This window comes from Orbicella franksi, chromosome 14 (assembly GCF_964199315.1).
Source record: "Orbicella franksi chromosome 14, jaOrbFran1.1, whole genome shotgun sequence".
Classification (NCBI taxonomy): domain Eukaryota; kingdom Metazoa; phylum Cnidaria; class Anthozoa; order Scleractinia; family Merulinidae; genus Orbicella; species Orbicella franksi.
The window spans coordinates 12,706,805-12,726,346 of record NC_138158.1 but is presented as its reverse complement, the minus strand read 5'-3'; the positions used below and the strand labels follow the sequence as shown (position 1 = coordinate 12,726,346).

At 41.1% G+C, this 19,542-nt stretch overlaps 2 protein-coding genes and 1 pseudogene across 2 annotated transcripts in view; 1 reads left to right on the top strand and 2 right to left on the bottom strand.

Moving 5' to 3' along the window:
* Positions 1–19,542, bottom strand: part of LOC145467715 (neuferricin-like) — a 195,172-nt gene that overhangs the window by 65,596 nt on the left and 110,034 nt on the right. The gene's annotated exons all lie outside the window — the stretch shown is intronic.
* On the top strand, positions 1,316–6,542 carry LOC145467757 (uncharacterized; annotated as a pseudogene).
* Positions 11,210–19,542, bottom strand: part of LOC145467697 (PHD finger protein 24-like) — a 58,644-nt gene continuing 50,311 nt past the window's right edge. Inside the window, exons 4-8 of the mRNA XM_081451301.1 lie at positions 18,881–18,987; positions 17,750–17,845; positions 15,296–15,462; positions 14,002–14,106; positions 11,210–11,297 (exon numbers count right to left, since the gene is read on the bottom strand). Of these exons, the coding sequence (XP_081307427.1) occupies positions 11,228–11,297; positions 14,002–14,106; positions 15,296–15,462; positions 17,750–17,845; positions 18,881–18,987 (545 nt within the window). The 3' untranslated portion in view covers positions 11,210–11,227. The remainder of the gene's footprint in view (positions 11,298–14,001; positions 14,107–15,295; positions 15,463–17,749; positions 17,846–18,880; positions 18,988–19,542) is intronic.

Here is a 19,542-nt window from a genome sequence, read left to right as displayed (position 1 = left end):
AAACCAGAATGATTGTTTGCCGTTAAACCATTTACGACAAAAGTGGCGACCCTGCCAGGACCCTGTAACAGGAATCACCGAATATGGCGAAAACAGTCGAACAATTGACCAAAACGATCGACGCGAAGCTTCAACTACTCAATCTTACGCAAGACCAAACAACTAGCGCAATGAATGAGTTGCCAGTAATCGGATACCCGTGTTTGCGAAAAGAACTCTGGGATCGTCAGAGGGCAAACATTGCAAGTCGCTAGAAGGAAATGTATGGCGAAAAGCTGTTTCGACGCCCAAAAACATGGTTTTGGGGAGAGATCAACGCTTTTTCGCCTTTGTTTTATCGCAAATAGATTTTGGCAATGTTGATACATGGAAAATGTAAGTTTTTGTTTGAATAACCGTGAAATAAGTGATTAAATTTACCGATAAACTCCCTTTTGCTTGCGTGAGGTTTATTGTGAAATACATTGAAGAGAATGTTGAAATTTCAATACACGCGTGATCTCGAGAGGCTACCCGGAGCAAATGGTAGAAAAGACCCTCCGAGAAGTTAAATATTAAGACAGAAAAGAAGCTCTAAAACAGAAATCGAAAATTGCAGAAGGAACTACTACCCTTTGTGTCGGGCAATTTCACTCAACCGTCAATACCAAACTTTGGAAAGCATAATCACGCACAAATGGCACTTTCAAATACAAATACTCAGAGATATATTCAGGGAGCTACCCTTGATCTGTTATAGAAAAGGAAAATCACTGAAATACGTGCTTGTAAAAGCAAAACAAAGGCTTTGAGCAACACTAGTAGCCACACAGCACGAGTCGCGCGGACTCATTTGTCATTAAATCAACCCCAGACAGTACAATAATCGCCACCGGGCTTATTTCCAGTATTATTTGTACGACTAAGCTTTCAAATAAGCCAAAAGTAGCCTGTACATAACTTAAAAGACTTTACTGGGTTATTTCCTCTCGATTTACACCTAATTAATTTTGTAATATTTTCAGACCATTACGCGATGTAGATTTCACAATAAACCTCACGCAAGCAACGGAGTTTATCGGTAGATTTTGTCACATATTTCACGGTTATTCAAAGAAAAACTTACATATTCCACATATCAACATTGCCCAAATCCATTTGCGATAAAAACGACGACGAAAAAGCGTTGATCTCTCTCAAAAATCGTTTTCTTGTACCTCGAAACAACTTTCCGCCATACATTTCCTTCTAGCGACTAGCAATGTTTGCCCCCTGACGATCCCAGAGTTCTTCGCGCAAACACGGGTATCCGATTACTGGCAACTCATTCATTGAGGAGAAAAGCATCACGAGCGTGGAGAGATTACGGAATACGTTGAAGAAGAAGGTGGAAGAGGTCCACGACTTTAAGACTACCGTACAAGAAATGATGTTCGAAGCAGGGAGCAAAGAAGAAGAAATCCTGAAATGGAGTGCGAATATTGAAGAAGGCGTGGGTGAATTTGAGAAAACAATCGATCACCTCAGCGCAGCGATTAAGGAATTTCAGAGCAGTGAAACGCAAGCCGCGAAAAAAGAAGAAGAGGAGCGTGCCGCACAGCCCAGGGAGAAAAAGTACGAAGAAGAAATGCGATTCGAAAAAGCCAAATTGGAGCAAAAGCTCAAGTACGAGAAGAAGATCGACGAGAAAAAGGATCAAAACATCAACGCGAAACTGCCTAAACTTGTCATCACTCACTTCAAAGGCACTCCCGCCGACTGGCTGCGATTTTGGGGTCAGTTTTCAGCGGAAATTGACGCAGCAGGTATTTCGAAAATCACGAAGTTTACCTACCTGAAGGAACTCTTGGAGCCACATGTTCGATCCTCAATAGATGGCCTCCCGTTTACCACAGAAGGCTACGAACGAGCGAAGAATATACTAAAAACAAAATATGGAAAAGAAAGCGAGATTGTCAACGCTTACGTAAGCGGTATTATGTCCCTGCCGACGATTCATGGAACAAACCCAAACAAGATCTTAGAGTTCTTTGAAAAGCTGTGCTCAAACGTACAGTCCCTGGAAACCATGGGCAAGTTAGGAGAGGTGAATGGGTACGTTCGAATGACTCTGAACAAGCTGGAAGGGATCAGAGGAGATTTAGTCCGTACCGATAATGATTGGCAGGCATGGAAGTTCCCGCAGCTTCTCGAAGCGTTACGGAAGTGGACCGTGAGAAACCCGCCGAAACTCGAAGAAGGGGTTGATCAAGAAAAGCTGCCACCCTTCAAGCCACCATTCAAGCCGCCATTTAAACCACCAATCACACCACCTTTCAAGCCACCATTCAAACCACCATTCAAGCCACCCACGTCAAGAAGTTTTCAAGCCAACCGACGAGAGCCAAAAAGAAGGCCATGCGTTTACTGCGAAAGCTCAAGTCACCAATCCACTAATTGCGACAACGTTACGACGGTCCGAGAGCGAAGAAAACAGCTGATCTTAAAACAACTATGTTTTAATTGTACCGGCGCCAATCACAGGGCCGAAGAGTGCCGCTGTGTTTCAAAATGCATGTTCTGCCGAAGGAGACACCACTCGTCGATCTGCGAGAACGCTACCGGATCCCAGCAACCCGAGCATATGTTAGTTGCCACTGGAAGAAGCTCAGTAACCTACCCGATGGTCGTGGTAGACGTAGGTGGTATACGGTGCCGTGCGCTGTTGGACACTGGAGCCGGAAGTTCATACGCCTCTGCAGTGTTACTCGATCGACTAGGAAAGCGACCAGTGCGAAAGGAGTTCCGAAGGATCGAAATGATGATGCAAACTACAGATAAAGAAATCGAAGTCCATGATGTAGTGATCAAAAACCTATCTGGGGATTTTCATCTGCGAACAGAAGTAACCAACGTGAACCGTGGTGTGCTGTTAAATTTAACAAATCCTAGGTACAAGGACATGGTGACACGGTACGACCACTTGAAAGGGATAGTAATGGATGATGTCGACGCGAAAAGAGAGCTCCCTGTGCATCTAATCCTCGGTACTAGCGAGTATGCAAGGATCAAGACGGAGACCACACCCAAGATAGGACAATCTGGAGAACCGATTGCGGAACTGACACGCCTAGGATGGACCATCATGTCTCCTGGAAGTGAGCCCGATCTTACTAACATGTTTCTAACCCAGACCTCCACGGTAGATTATGAAGCACTTGGCAGACTCGATGTACTTGGATTGGAGGACCGTCCAGTTGGTGATCAGTGTCTCGTGTATGAAGAATTTAAGGAACAACTTGAGAGAAGCCCTGAAAGATGGTATGAAGTCTTCTTTGGAAGGGTAATCACCCACCCTTACCCAACAACAAGTACGAAAGTTTGAAGCGATTGGATAACCTAGTGAGAAAACTAGAAAAACAGCCAGGCATGTTGGAGAAGTATGACGACATCATCCAAGATCAATTGGCACAAGGAATAGTCGAACGGGCGCTGAAAGAACCAGAAGGAAGAGAGTTCTACCTTCCACACAAAACCGTGATACGAGAAACAGCAGAGAGTACGAAGATCCGTATCGTCTACGATGCATCTGCGCGAGCCAACAGAGAAGCACCTTCCCTTAATGAGTGTTTAGAGACGGGTCCACCCTTACAGAACAAACTTTGGAGTGTACTCATCAGAAATAGATTCCACCCCGTGGCCTTAGCAGGCGATCTAAAACAGGCTTTCTTGCAAGTAAGGATACGAGAGGAAGACCGAGACGTAATGCGATTTCATTGGTTGAAAGACCTGGAAACTAAGCAAGTGGAAACTCTAAGATTAACGAGAGCACTTTTCGGGCTGTCCACATCACCATTTCTACTCGGAGGAGTCATTGACCAACACTTGCAAAATCTCCAGCACATTTTCCCAAACGAAGTGGGGGAGATCAGACGAAGCCTCTACGTAGATGACTTGATCAGCGGTGGTGAAACTGTCACCGACACACAACATTTGAAACAAACATCTCAGTCCATCTTCAGAGAAGGAAAATTCGAGCTGCACAAATGGCATTCAAATGTACCCTCCCTGGAAGAGCCAACACCTTTAGAAGAAACGAAAACGGAAGAGGAACAACCTACCACACCCTTAGATGCAAGCCAGAGTTATGCCAAGTGCCAGATGGGAGTTAAGACAGGAGAGACGAAACTGCTTGGTGTACCATGGAACAAAACCGAGGACACAATCGAAGTAAACGTTCCCGGTCCGATCATCAATGTAACGAAGAGGGAAGTCCTCGGGGAAATCGCCAAGATATACGATCCACTGGGATTAGCGTCACCCGTCACCCTGGTGGGAAAAATGCTGTATCGAGGAGCGTGCGATGCCCGAACGCCATGGGACTATGAGCTACCCAAAGAACTAAAGAGCATGTGGGAGAGCTGGGAAGGAGCCCTGCCAGAAAAAGTAGTGGTGTCAAGAAGCCTTGCCAAACACCAAGAGAAAACCCAAAGCATCAACCTCCACGCTTTCGGAGATGCCAGCGGCAAGGGCGTATCAGCAGCAGTATACTCAGTCACACATCAACCATCTGGCGTAACCCAAGGTCTGGTAGCTGCAAAGTCCAGGCTTGCGAAGAAAGGGTTGACAATACCAAGGCTCGAACTAGTGGCTGGACATATGGCAAGCAATCTCGTGCACAACGTGAAAGATGCTCTACAAGGGTTCCCAATAACAAGTGTCCACTGTTGGCTTGACAGCAGCGTTGCTCTTCACTCATCAGAGGGGGTGGAAACTACAAACAGTTTGTCAACAATCGGGTGCAGAAAATCCAGGAGAAGCATTACATCCAGCGGCGGCATGTTAGTTCAAAGGAAAACCCTGCTGATCTCGGAAACCGAGGTGGAGAAGTAAATGAAACCTCAGACCTGTGGTGGAATGGACCACTTTGGTTAGCACAGCCACAGAATTGGCCACCGGATATCGTCACCAGTCCAACCAAAGAAACGCAAGCTGAGGAAAAAATCATCAAAGAAGTCCTTGCAGTCACCATTGAAACCAATGACGAACTAGATCAGTTGATGCAAAAGTGGGATCTATGGAAAACTATCCGAGTTGGTTCGTGGGTTTCTCGATTTATCCGAAACTGCAGAGCTAAACGTCAACAGAGGACCACCGGACCAATCACCACTGAGGAGACCAACAGCCAGATCGAGTTCTGGGAACGACGAACACAGATCAGATGCCAAAGTACGACCAAGTTTCAAGAAGATCAGTTACGACTCAATCTTCAGAAGAACAAAGACGGACTCTACGAGTGCAGAGGCCGTATCCAGGGAGACTATCCAATCTACCTGCCTGACGACGCGCTGTTCAGTGGGAAGCTGGTTATGTACGCTCACACACAAACTCTCCACGGGGGAGTTAGTTTGACGATGACAAAGATAAGAGAAAAGTATTGGATACCACGTCTCAGAAGACTAACAAAGCAAGTGATAAGAAAGTGTCATGGCTGCAAAAGATTTCAAGTCACTGCACTAGCAAACCCGCCGACAGGAAACCTGCCTAAGGAGAGAACAGAAGGGTCAATGCCCTTCAAGTTCATTGGGGTTGACTTCGCTGGTCCTGTCAAGCACTTTAGCAGGAAAGAAATGAAAGCTTACATCGTTCTGTACGCATGCAGCCTTACCCGAGCCGTGTACCTGGAGCTGTTACCAGATCAGACCACACAAGAGTTCCTACGCAGTTTAAAGCGTTTCATAGCAAGACGTGGACGGCCGGAAAAAATCTTCTCTGACAACGGGAAGACCTTCGTTGCAACGTCAAAATGGTTGGAGAAGATCCGACAAGATGAAAAGACAAACGACTGGCTAGCTAAACAAAGGATCACATGGCAATTTAACCTTAGCAGAGCCCCATGGTGGGGCGGCCAGTTCGAAAGGTTGATCGGGGTGATGAAGCAAAGCATGTACAAGGCTACTGGAAATGGAAACCTGCGCTGGCATGAGCTAGAGGAGGTGATCTTAGACGTGGAGACAACCGTGAACAACAGACCTCTTGGATACGTAGAGGACGACGTTCAATTGCCAGTGCTGACCCCCAGCCTTATGCTGTATGGGCAACCCAACCAGATACCCGAAGAAGAGCCAATGGGTATAGAAGATGTCAACCTCAGAAAACGAGCCAGGTACATCCGAAGATGCAAAGACGTCCTGTGGACGAGATGGGAAACAGAGTACCTCAAGGCCCTCAGAGAGCGTCACAACCTCAACCATAAAACGAAGGAAACAACCTTGACACGTGGAGATGTAGTACTCATCAAGGGGGAGGAACGCAACAGAGGGAAATGGAAGATTGGCATAGTGGAACAACTGATTCAAGGACGAGATGGAGTAGTCAGAGGGGCGCGGCTTAGAGCTGGCAAGTCATACTTAGACAGACCGCTGCAGCTGTTATATCCACTCGAATTGACCTGTGACAGACCTGTAGAAGGGAGAGATGAAATACTTAACGCGAACGCCAGAGAATTCCAACCAAGAAGAGCCGCAACTGATGCACGCCAGCGAATAGCTGCCATAGCGCAAGATGAACTGGATGGGAATTAGACTTGAACTGCATGCTATCATTTTTAGTTTCAAATTAGTTACAGTTGTACTTTCAAGTAGTAGATTTCTCACATTCTATATTTGCCTCAAATATGTGAGTCAAATAGGGGGAGAGTGTCGGCGATGAAAGCGTTACATTGAAACATGAACTTTGCGTGACAATGAAATATGAACTACTTGAACATTGAACTATTATGTAATCCATTGTACATGTATTGTGATCGAGAGACGCGAAATAACCAGAGCGGATCAGAGAGAATAAAGGAGAATCAAAGTGAAACCAGAGTGATTGTTTGCTGTTAAACCATTTACGACAATGAACGTGTTGAGTTGCGGGTCAAAAACATCCAAAATTTCAGGAATTTCGGACACCATTTCCCCCTTGCGACATCAACAAAAATCCTCGCAGCACGTACGCGCGTGTGCCGCATGCGATGGCGCAATTTGTTCTAAAAATAGAAAAATTGTCCCATATCATAGGGACAGCCCCAACACTAGAAATAGCGCGCGCTTACGGTCTCCGTCCCCGTTTATGGCCCCTGGGGGTCTTAGGGGTCTTTGTTTTCAAGACACCCCCAGTTATCCCGTATGTAATGTCTAGCCCAAAAGAGTTGCCGACAAGGCGCCGGACGCGATGAGGATATTTCGTTGGGATTTCTGAGTTGCTAGTTAGAAGAGTGTATAGAAAACCATCTAGTTCTGCTGGAAGATTGATTGTACTCTCACATAGTTAAGAAGATTTCGGTGGCCATGCCATTTCGGTGTTACTTGAAAGAACTGCATCACAGATGTACAGTCCAACTTGCTATATTTCCTTGATTTTAGATGGAGTCAGCCCTGTTGTCGAATTAACTGAAATAACGTTACCATCTCTTTGGCCAGTAGAGCCTTTCAAAGACTTTTGGGAAGAAAAAAAACTTTATTATTGTTCGGGAGATCTTCAAATTGTCACAAGTCGCCGAAATCGTTTTCTAACTTTCTTCGGAAATGTCTTTTTCATTTATTCGGATAAATAGCGCCCATTGATAGCATGGAGATCATTGCTTCTCTCTCAGATCAACCATCTTAATAAGTCTGGGATTTAATAAATCTGATCAAATAAACTCAAACAGTTTGTCATAAGCTTGAGACTCTATACTCTAATTGGTTTCATCCGAGTCCGATTCACCTTTCCAAGTCACTGTACTTGCTTGCTTTATCTGGTCAGGTGTAATCTCAATAGCACGGACCACGGTAACATACTTCAGCTGCTACCAAATTACGAGAGGCAAGGCCAAAAATCCTGCTATCACCCGCAACAATAGCAGCTTTTCTAATCGTGGCATCTAAACACAAGTCAACCTACAGAGTCAAAGGATCGCGTGTTCTTGTAGCTTTTTATATGCAGTCTTATTTTCGAAAAAAGTGCATATTTTCGAGCAAGTTCTTCTCATGCTTGGCTCTTGCCGACGAGGTCTTTGCTCTTTGCCTTCTAAATTAAACTCAGAAATCTGTTTCGCAGCCGTTGTTTCAGAAATGCTCTCGAAGTCTCGCTATAATGTAAAAAGACTAAGGCATTTCCTGTGATAACCGACTTGGGGAATTTCTCCTTCCTTGGCATTCTCTTCCAAATCAAGCAATGGCCTATGACTTTTAATCGTAGTTGCCTTCAAAGAGTCGAGATGTTTTTTTAAAATAGGGCCAATTAGCAGGCGTTCATCATATGAGCAGTGAATAATAAAAATTTTAAACGGAGGTCGTTCAGTTTGGTTTGTTGGAATAAAACAATTGAAACTGTACATAGGAGTCAAGTTTCGTTGCGAGCTTTAGCAGTCAATCATTCAGTGAGTATAAAAATACTAGGTGTTGCCTGTTTCTCTATATTACTTGATAAAAAGCGTCCAAACTGCGAAAATTTGGCGAGAACTTTGATGTATTTACCAGGCATGCGAGGCCGTCATCTTAGGCCTTACCCATGATGCTTTTCGAATTTCAGCTGCATGGTTTCATTTAAGTTTTTCTTTTTTAAATCAACTAATAAATTCTAGTTTTTGACCAAAAATGTTAAGAGAAGCTGTTTACTGTAAAATGTAGTGATTTATTAATATTATAAATAAAAAACGCATTTAAAGTAACTGTTTTAGTGTGAGCCTCGTTTCCATGTGACAGAAATACTTTTGAAAAAAGGAAGTACTGAAAGCTACTCTTTCACGATTACCATGAAGTAAATTTAAAAAGTCCTTAATACAACCTCTCATCAGATATCACTCACATTTTCTCCCCCTGAGTGGTACCGACAACCTGCCCTGGCCCATGGACTAACTCTATTTATGACCTGACCAAAACTTAGATGAATTTTCAAAACCTGATTTAGCTTAATTTTTTCATTTATTTCGTTATTTACTAAATGAAGTAGTTTCCGTATCAAAATCCTGGTTTCTTTATTAAGCTGGCTCTCAGCATAAACGTCACAAACTCATTTTATTTAAGACTAAAGCACACAATTTAAAGGCAAAAGAACAATGTCATATCTAAACTGTAAAATATTTTATAGACACGAGTTATATTCCGAAAAATACACCACTTCTTAAATTTATAAGACATTACATCCGGGACCCGAATGGCGTATTTTCCATATCCACACCGGTGAGGATTTCGATGACGCCACTTCCGGCTTTTTTATGGTTGTTTTAGCAAACAGTCAGTTTGCCCATATAATAAAAAGAAAATTACACGGTGGCTCGAAGACATGAATTTCATTTTCTCGTGTCAAAATCAATATTCTACTCCCTAGCGGCTCTCATTCGTAAAATATTGTTTTTACCGCGTGACCACTCGAAAATATAATTGATATCTTCGCGCTGTCGTGCGATATCGTTAATCTCTAGTTCAAATTGAAAAAACCTTGTACTCAAGCAAATAGTCAAAAGTCTCGCAATAAGAGTCAAATATTGGAAGAAAGACAGGTGTCATCATGTCACGCTATTCATCATCGGTCCTCATTGCGTCATGGTACGCATAGGGCCTTCAGTCTCTCTCCAGCGTGAACAATCTTGTGTCACCTTCCGGATTTCGCCCCAGGTCAGGTCTATGGATTTTAGTCCTTTCTCTGCTGACCTCCTACAGGTTTAGGCCTCCCCCCTTGTCTTTTCCCCTCTGGTGTAAAAACAGACCTTCTAAAGCAACGTCGGTAGGGTCTTTTCTTAATACATGTCCGGGTTACGCTCACCATGATGTTCTCTTGTTTACAGATGTTGCGCACTTCAAAGTTCGTTATTTTCCGTGGCCATCTTATACCCAGTATAAAGCGAAGGCATCTATTAATAAACTAGGGTATCTAAAAGATAGTAATGCTGCGGCACACTCTGTTGATAGTGACATATTTAACGCCGTGATTCATTTATCTGCGCGTTCCAAGACTTACATTAACTGTTATTTCTCAAAGTAGTGTCAAATCGTGGTGTCACTTAAAATCTGTCGTTGTATGCATCAACTTCATGCATGATGACGCATCGATGGCGAGGTGTGACAAAGGATCGAGACAAAAAAGCACATTGTGATCTGAAGTATGTTTGGATATAAAACGATACACATCAGCCTCCCTTTTACCAGATCGCGAAAATCGAAAGATGTGGAAATTGTAGGAGCAGAAATCTAACTTATAAATTCTGTACTGGCACGCATTAAATATCTCTAGAACTCGACAGAATAACACACGGAATGTGTCGAGAACGTGTCCACCGCGATGTCTGAAAATGCTCAAGCTTTAGCTTAAATTCATGTTTCGATGAAAAGGAATAGATTGCAGCATTTATGAAATCAGCGTGATCCACGGTTTTCGTTTGTTTTAATTATTCTACAGGCTTTAGTAACGACGATTTCTCTTTATTTAAGAATTCGGCGAAGGAGGCGAGACTGCTAAGAAATTACATACTAAGATTAAGATGTCACAATTAATCGTCCAGATTTACAAACTTTCACATACTGCATAGCAAGAGTTGTGAAAGTCAAGCACGATCTCCTTCACATCGCTTTACAGGTAAATCAGAGCAAACTTTCTCAGTGGAAAAGGACGACGGCTCGACGAGTATGACATCCTCGTGTTGTTCGTGGCGCAATGCACTCCAGTAAAAGTGGCGCAGTGCAGTCTGGTTAACTGCAATGCATTCTGGTAAAAAGTGATGAATTCGAGAATTCGTACCCCCTTCTAAATATTCTTCTTAAATCCTGATTATGTTGCTGCTCGCTCGCTACGCTCGCTCCGCAGCAAAAACCTCAGCTTTATAACTATCTCCTGAGTTGTTTTCCAGCTTTCCAAGCTGTAAAGGAGCACTGCCTTTATATTTGAGTTGTAAAGCTTTGATGCTACTGTATTAGCATTGGAAAATAAGATGGTGGCTAGTGTTGCGTAGCAACAGAAGCCAAAAAAAAAAACATGAATCATTTTCTCACATTGTTCAATAAGCACATCATCCTGACAACAGAATATTATTATACACAGTGCACATATAACCAGTGTCCATAAAGCAAGGTTACGAAAACTTGTCACTTAAATCACAGGAAAGTGTCCACTATTGTTAGAGAGAATATGTGTGGGTTTCGTTATAACAAACATAACTGTCCGTAAAGAGCGACTTGTCCTCTGACAGTACAATAATCCTGGGTTCTGGCTTCCCAACGCACATTTTTCTTGGGTGTGTCTGTCTCTAAATATTTGGTCTCGCTGCCAGAATATACAGTGCCTGCTCTCTTAAGTACTCGTCCCAAGAAACCAATCTAGAAAGGACAAACATGTGTTTTCAAGGATAGAACTCCATCCCAATACTGCTTAAATTACTTTGTTCTTCAGGCACTAATGTTAAATGCTAGGGCTTCTGCTACTAGTCCTTCTACGGATACTACTTCTGTTACTACTACAGCCACTGCTACTGCTAATGCTGCTGCTGCTGCTGCTGCTGCCATACTACTCTCAGTTTAATACCAGTGTGCTTCTAAAAACCAAATATAAGCCAGAAAAAATGTTCTAGGGCTTGTATGCAGAAATGTAGGAAGCTGTTTTCTCACTACTTTGCTTAGTGGTCGAATCTTGCAATAGTAGATTGACTCTCTAAAACACTTTACCTTCTAGCATATCCACTGACAAACTATTGAGCAAATGCACAATCACAGGCTACACAGATTGGTTAGTAGGTTATGTTATTATATGGCTGGTGTTTGTAGCCGATATAACGCGTGCACTGATTGGCTAATTCTATGGCATTATTCTCTGTAATGCCCACGATTACAATTACGGGCCCGAAAAACCAAAGCAAAAAGCCATTATTAACCTCGAACGTTCGGTCTTAATGGGAAAATCTCACACCTTGGCCTTGCCGTTTGAGATTTTCCCGTAAAGACCTCACTCTCGATTAATAAGTAGTTACTAAAACACTTACATGGCCCACTTCCTTTCTATTGACTCAGATAGTTACTCAGGACTTCGCCCCTTGCCAGCAGATTGAAACCCCGAACTAATCTTACACTCGTTAAATAGGTCAAAACGTGCCCAATAAGAGCAGTTGCCTCTATGGAAAATCGGTTACTGCGATAAAAATGCTACCATTGCAGTCAGGGATGGACATCAGTCCTAATCAAACACATTGGAAGTTGCGCTTGACACTGACACTATTGAAACGTTAAAACAACGTTTATAGCGGCTTTTAGTAGAATTCTACTAGTATACTAATGGAAATGCTGTAATATTTTCGGAAATATACGATAATGGAACTTAATTCCCGTGAACAACAACAATGACTTTATTTTACTCGTAAATTTAAAGTTTTTTTATATCAGTGAAATATAAAGACGAAGAAAAAAGTGTTCCATATGAGTCTGGAGACTGAAGTAACCAAGGGTTTTCTAGTCAGCCTCCAGTTATTATGTTTCTGGAGATTTAAGAGAAAAAAAGTTATTAAGAGAATGAGATATGTACATAAAATTGGAAAAAAAGGAGCATATAGAGATATTACTTGTTTTCAGAACACGTGAAGGATACATCGAACTCAGAGAACTTCTATTTTTAACTATTTTGAACTGCTTTATCACTTGTACTCATTAACAATTGTCCATTTTATAGTATATTTCTGTGTTTCATACATTCTTTCCACATTATTTCCGAAAGAATGCATCAAACTCAGAGAACTTTAATTTTATTTCATTTTATCTCGAAATAATTTATTTTTAACCGCTTTATCACTCATTAGCTACTGTCCATATTATCGTATATTTCCATCACCAAATTTACACTCATTGTCCTTAGTATATTCTATCATTCGCGTCACCTACACCACTTTCATATCGCGCACTATGGAATATTTTCTTTCATTCCCTGATGATGCCGTAGAACGGCGAAAGCTTGGAATTAAAAGACAGTTCAGTAGCTCAAGGCAATCGATATATTTATCTATTGTCTTTATTGTTCATCACTAAATTTTCTTCCGCGTGCCAGTTCAAAAATCATATTGGATTATTTTTCAACTTTTTTAGATGAAAGCCAAATGTAAAATTTGAAAAAGAAAAAAACACAAACCTACTTAATACCATTTCAACTGTTTATTTTCTGTAGGCCCGCTTGTTTCCAGAAAAATTTTCACGGACGAGTACCGTCCATCCGGGTGCTTTCCTCGGACGGGCACTATGGGATGAACACTATCACGTCGTGATCAATTTAAACCAATAAGAATTGGAGAAAATTTAGTGCCGAACTATAATTAACAATTAGATTATGAGCTCGAAATCTCTATGAGGTGATAGTTCGGCCTCATCAACTATCGCCTCATAGAAATCGAGAGAAAATAATTTAATTGTTTTAGTAGAATTCTAACTGAAATTTCCCTCAAATAACCATGTCAATTATTTCTGGTCTTATTATCGAACTTCAAGCTTTAGAGAATTCTCGCGGACTGAATTAATTGTTAATTTAACAAACATTTGCAGTTGTGTACGCGCGCTTATCAGTTACTTTAAAAAATTTCAAGCTTTTTTAATTAAAGAAACCGTAAATGCTCATCTTTTAGTCTTCTCAGGAATTTTGTTCATTCATTTGTTTGTAAATGTTCTTTCAAAACTTCGGAGAAACAGGGAAACGTTGCAATTTTGTCGACCAAACCAATGCACTGCACTATATGGCTGATAGAAAGACATTTCGACCGAGCAACTTCGGTCTTCGTCGGTTTAAAACGCCAACTGAAATTACTGGCTATCTAACAGTTCACAACTTTGGGCGTGCTACGCCAGCAAAATCTAACGTGTGAAACAATATTATGCAGTTCACATTTATAACAACCGTAACTGAGTCAGAGATAATACTTTACTGTTTTGTGACGTGTACGGATCTTATAATCTCGTACAATGTCACCAACAGGTCATGTCAGTTCCCGAGTACTGGAAAATACTTGTTTCACGAGTATGCGACACTGTTAAGAGAAAGAAAGTTCAGCACCTGTTACGGTCAGCATCTGCGTCCATAAATATACTGGACTGGCGATCAATATGTCCAGAGACATCCTTAGGATCAAGGGCTCTTCCAAATGAGCTACCTCCACTCCTGATAAACAATTTTAAAAAATCACTAGCGCGAAACACAAGTGTTTCATAGAGTTGTTTCCCTATACACACCTACGGCATAAGCCGGAAGTTACATGAAAGCGAGGCCTAAGGGCCCTCCAGTTGGCGCGAGTAATTATCGCGGAAGCTATGTCAGAAAGTGCAAGATCAAATAGTGCTGCACAAAAGACCTCACATAAATGTTGTGCCGCAGCACTATGTACTAATAGGTCGGATAACAGAAAAAACTTCACGTTCCACACATTTCCAAAAGATTCTCAACGTAGGATGGAATGGGCAGTGAAAATGAAACGATCTGACAGCAAGTTTAAATCGAACACGTCTCTGTTTTGCTGCTCCGAACATTTTGTTTCTACAGATTACAAGCGCAGTTTAACTGGGAAAAGGAAAGATCTTTTGTCGACTGCTACTCCTTCACGGTTTCAGTGGACCAAAGCGTTAAGTCATGAGATCGAAAGGGCAAAGCGATGCGAAAGAAGAGAAGCGAAATCGACAATCACATACTCGGTTACATGTTCAGAGAAAAAAGGTGATCCACTGGAAACCAACGAAGTAATAATTGCAAACGAGCATCAAAATGAAGATTTGGCAGAGGTCATTGCAGATTTAAAACGCCAGCTGTTACTTTCCAAGTTTTGTATAGAAAGATTTAAGAATAGTGATGATGATATTTTCTTTTATACGGGTTTTCCAAATTACATAAAAGGGAATAGAAATGAAACTTCAAACGTAGGTGCATTAAATAGCAACAATAGTAAAATGTAAACATCAACCGGCAGCTGTCACTGGCCGAGTTATTACTTTTCTAACAGTTGCTTCTTATTTCCTTGCTGGTTTAGGCGTCTACATTTCAACCAAAACTTTAATTTTTCCACTGTCCACTTTCAAATCTGACTTTCATTTTCTATGACTGCACCAGGAATATCTTCTGGTTTCAACTTTTCCACTTCTAAATTGCGAATCGAAGAGGTTTCTGCCTCCATGTTTACTCTTTCAAAGTTCGCAGGAAACATCTGGAGGGGCCTTAGGCCTCGCTTTCATGCTACTTCCGGCTTATGGCGTAAGTGTGTATCCCCAAGGCATATTAACACTTTTCTAATTCAAATCAACCCAAAAGGTTCCAGAAGGATTTTTCGAGCAAAGTGGACAAACACCAGTGATTGACTTACCATGACCTTTGGTCTTGATCAAAAACTCGCAAGTTTCCAAACCAACGAGTAAATCCTACTGCTACCTCGTGCGAATTGATGTAGCCATCCTCGTCTTTGTCAAATGCATGGAAAATATCCCTGGTCTTTTGTATCTCTATAGGGGATAGCATTCTCACCAGCTGAAACTGGAAAACAAAGTTATAAATCAGATAGAATGCCACTGTAGCTGACTCATTTCATACGTGCTCATCTACAAATAAAGTAAATTTTAAAGCGGTAATATCTTACCAACAGCACACGTTTCCTTAGAGACAGGTTGCTCATTGTAATTACCAATGCTTCAATGAGTTGTGAAGTACATATCACTTGTTTGTTAGCACTTTTTTGGCAATCTGATTGATTGAATTTTTGGTACAAAAGATTTGCCTAAACGTTTTCCCCTTTCAGTTCCAGCTGTTGCATTTTATGTTTCAGATCTTTTAATGGAGCGCTAAGAAAAGATGGGTGTATTGTTAAGACATATATAGGGATTTTGCTAACCATAGCCACCCCTTCTGGTCGCTTTCTTTTAAGAGGAAGCAACCCCCTCAAGTGCTTTGCACTTTGACTTCAAACAATGAATCAGGAATGCTTAAATAAGATGGGCGCATTCTTAAGACATGTGGAAGGAAAGGATTTGGCTATGCCGCTTCCCCTCGTCCAGTTCTGACTCTCTCTCTGCCACGCAGTGCTACGCTCTCGGGAAAGAGGTACCAAGATTGCAGCGTTGCATAAGAGAAGGAGAGCCAGAACTGAACAACAACCTCCCTCATTTCCTTCCAAGAGGAAACAACCTCCTCAGAAATCAAGGTGTAAAATAAGACGACGCGAGACCGAATTAATATGCGCATAAATTGATACTGAAGTTATCAGTGCCGACTTGCTTCCTAGTTAACTCAAATATTATGAGGCATTAGTTTAGTTTACAAGGAACGGTATCTTAATTTCTACCCTTAAGTTGAAGTTTTTTAAGAGATACGCACAGTATTAAATGGTTCCTGTTGAATTTGTACAAATAGCGAGTGCAAAGCGCAAGTACCTAGTCTTGAGTGTAACGCGTGGCCTCGAAAATAAGAGACTTCTGGGTATAAGGCGGTTTGCTAGAGAGTAAGTGAATTCAGGCTAGGCATACTTTGGGTTCTTACTAGTTGTCTTCTGAAAAAAGCTTGTAGGGTGACGGTCAAATAACTAGACATTTACTGAAATAAGTTAGGAAAAGATTTTGTAGACACAACAAATTAATCACATTAGTAACTCATCAGTGAATACAAAAATAAATACAAAAAGAGGAGTCTGGGCATGAACTCTCTGATTTCAGGGAACTATTCATTTTTTTAAATTAATCACAATAACAACCAACAATAACAGAGCCAGGAAGAACTATATTTGGAACAAAATAACAATACAGGTATAGGACCAGGCATGGCTGTGGGAGGAAATGGTTCAAAAGCCTACTTCAGTGAAAGCTTCGTTAATGTATCTCTGGTGATCTAAACAATAAATACTGGCTTTACTATTTCTGTTTTGGTATGGTTTGTGTAGCCACAAGATTATATCCATGTCTAATCAATGACTACTCAATGCAGTCAGTGACTTAGTGATGATTGAAAAATTTGTGGCCTGTTAAGATTATTCATTGATCACTCATTAATCAATGGCAAAAATCAATGCCAAATCATCTGATCACTCATTGATTACTTATTGATGACATTGCTGCCATTGATGTCACTGATTAATAAGATGTTGTAATTATTATCAAAAATTTTGAAATTGCAGAAGAAACAAATTGATCCCAATATTAAGTTTGTTTCAACACAAGGTAGAAGCTGAGGAAGAGACTGAAAAACTTACTCTTTTAAGAGGTTCTAGATTTCAGGAAAACATGGGAATCAGAGTATAATTATCATTTGTTGATACTTTGTGGAGGGGTTCAGTGGTCGCACTACTAAACAATCATTGTGTTGCCATGGAGGCAACGTAACAGTGGTTAGGGCACAAGAGTTGAAATCTAAAGGTCGCCGTTTCAAGTCCCATACTGACTACAGCTAGCTGGTTTTGTTCAGGGTAGTTCCGAGTCCAACTCCTTGCCCATGTTTGTAAAATATCCAACTGGTCTGTTTTCTACCAGATTTTTAGCCATGTTATGTTCGTTAATATTATTTGTTTCATCATTTGTTTTCATTGGCCATTAAAAGCCCCAATTGGGAGAGTGGATATATTTAAATATTTATTTTTAAACTTTATTTTTTCCTTCATTAATTTACGACTGAGGCCAATAACCCACACTGTGTTGTGATGTGTTTTTGTTTTATGTGCAACTGTCTGTTTCTTTGTCATAATAAAATTATCCATGACAACAGCATTCAGAAATTCAGCTGGACTGCTTGTGAATATAGCGATAGCATGTTTACAAGACAAAAGAGTTTTTCCTACCTTACTCCTGTTTTTACTGATAATTTTCAATGCTTCATGATTAAGGAATTCCCACCAATCAATTGTGCCAGTTTGATCCTTGTCCATTCGTTTAAACTAGAAATAACATACATTTGTAACTGTAAGTTGAGAAGTACCTATAGTCTTTCATCCTCTTTATTGACCTGCCACTAATAGATTTAGCCAGGCCTAAAAGTGGAGCTCCTGGGCCGGGTTGTTCAAAGCCTGATTAAGCTAACTCAGGATAAGCGAGAATTTCCATTTGGGTTTTGTGACTTTACGGTGAGGTTTTCCGTTTACCGTATGCTGTTTGGCCCAATCTGTTTCAAGTTTGAATAACCTCAAGGTCCTCAAAATACACAAAACAAAAGTAGTGAAAAATATTTGTACACAAGAAAAAATATACTTCGGTTAACTTTTATAATCCTGGGTTAGCGTTAACCAGCTTCCAAACAACCTGGCCGGCATGTTTACAACAAGTTAATATGGCATGAGCCTGCGATCCAATCAAAAACCAGACTTGGTCAGCTGTGAACTTCAAAAAAACATGTGACCTCGTTGAGCTCTAAACTTGAGCTAACGATATGGTCACGTAATACTGGTCAGCGGATACCTTGTTTTGACAGGTGTCCATTGACCATAACATGATGTCCAATATTAAAGAGGGACGCTACAAACCAAGGTTGCATGTCTGTGTCAACCTATTAGCTGGAGTATGGCCACCATCTTGCGTGACTCCGCCGTCATGCATACGCGCCTATGAGCAATACCGCTAGCTATGATAACCATGAGAAAATCAATTTATGGGTTTCCTTCCCTTTCCATATGGGTATGGGGCTCCACTTGGCCGCCCTTTGGGCCGCCAGAGCTCCGCTACAACATAAGTGAGAAAAAAATACTCTCAACTTGTGCCCAAATATCATATGTTTTCAAAGAATGCAACATGACCCTGCACTGGTTGCTAACAGCAATTTAATATACGATCCTTCAATCAATTTAAACTGCTTCCAATTAAACAAATTTGGTTCATTCTTCATGACATTATAAAAGTGGCATGAGTACATGTATAAAGAGACTGGATCTACAATTAATATTGAAACATAATCTCTGATATGAAACAAGAGGTAGCACCTCATTTCGAGTCTCCTCTTCCATATATGCTGGCATGTGCTCATGATGCATATCCTTGTACTGGGATGTTTTGTATCGTAGATATTCATCCTCATTTACCTGAGTGTCTGCTCACAAGGAATTCAATCAAAAGGTCAGTGAGTTATGGAATGGAGCCTTAGAAAGGTGCATGTAGCTTCAAAATTAAACTGATCAATGGAGTGTGCATCCATAAACAAGATGGATGCACTCCCGTGTTGCTATTAAGCAGATTTTTTTTGCTTGCTCACTCACATTCTAAAAGAATATATTTTTTAGCACAAACCAATTGGTTCACACGCTTAGCTCTGCATCTACCAAGTGTCTCTATGCACTTGGTTGCGCACCTCATGCATTTTTGTTAAACTCTGTGAGTGCTATCCAAACTCCCTAGAGAATGCATTCATAACACACTAGATACTTGTGAGCATGGACCAATTCTTCATTTTAAGTACAGGTATGTAGTGACTACATGCATATTTTTTGTTTACCACAATGAAGCAAGAACAGCGACATAAGAGCATTAAGCATCAATTTAAGCTGACCCATAAGAGCATCAGTGTATACTTTAAGTAACCCTAGTCAACTGTTTCCCACATAATGATATCATTACCAATAATTGTACCTTTCACAAAGTTCTTGAT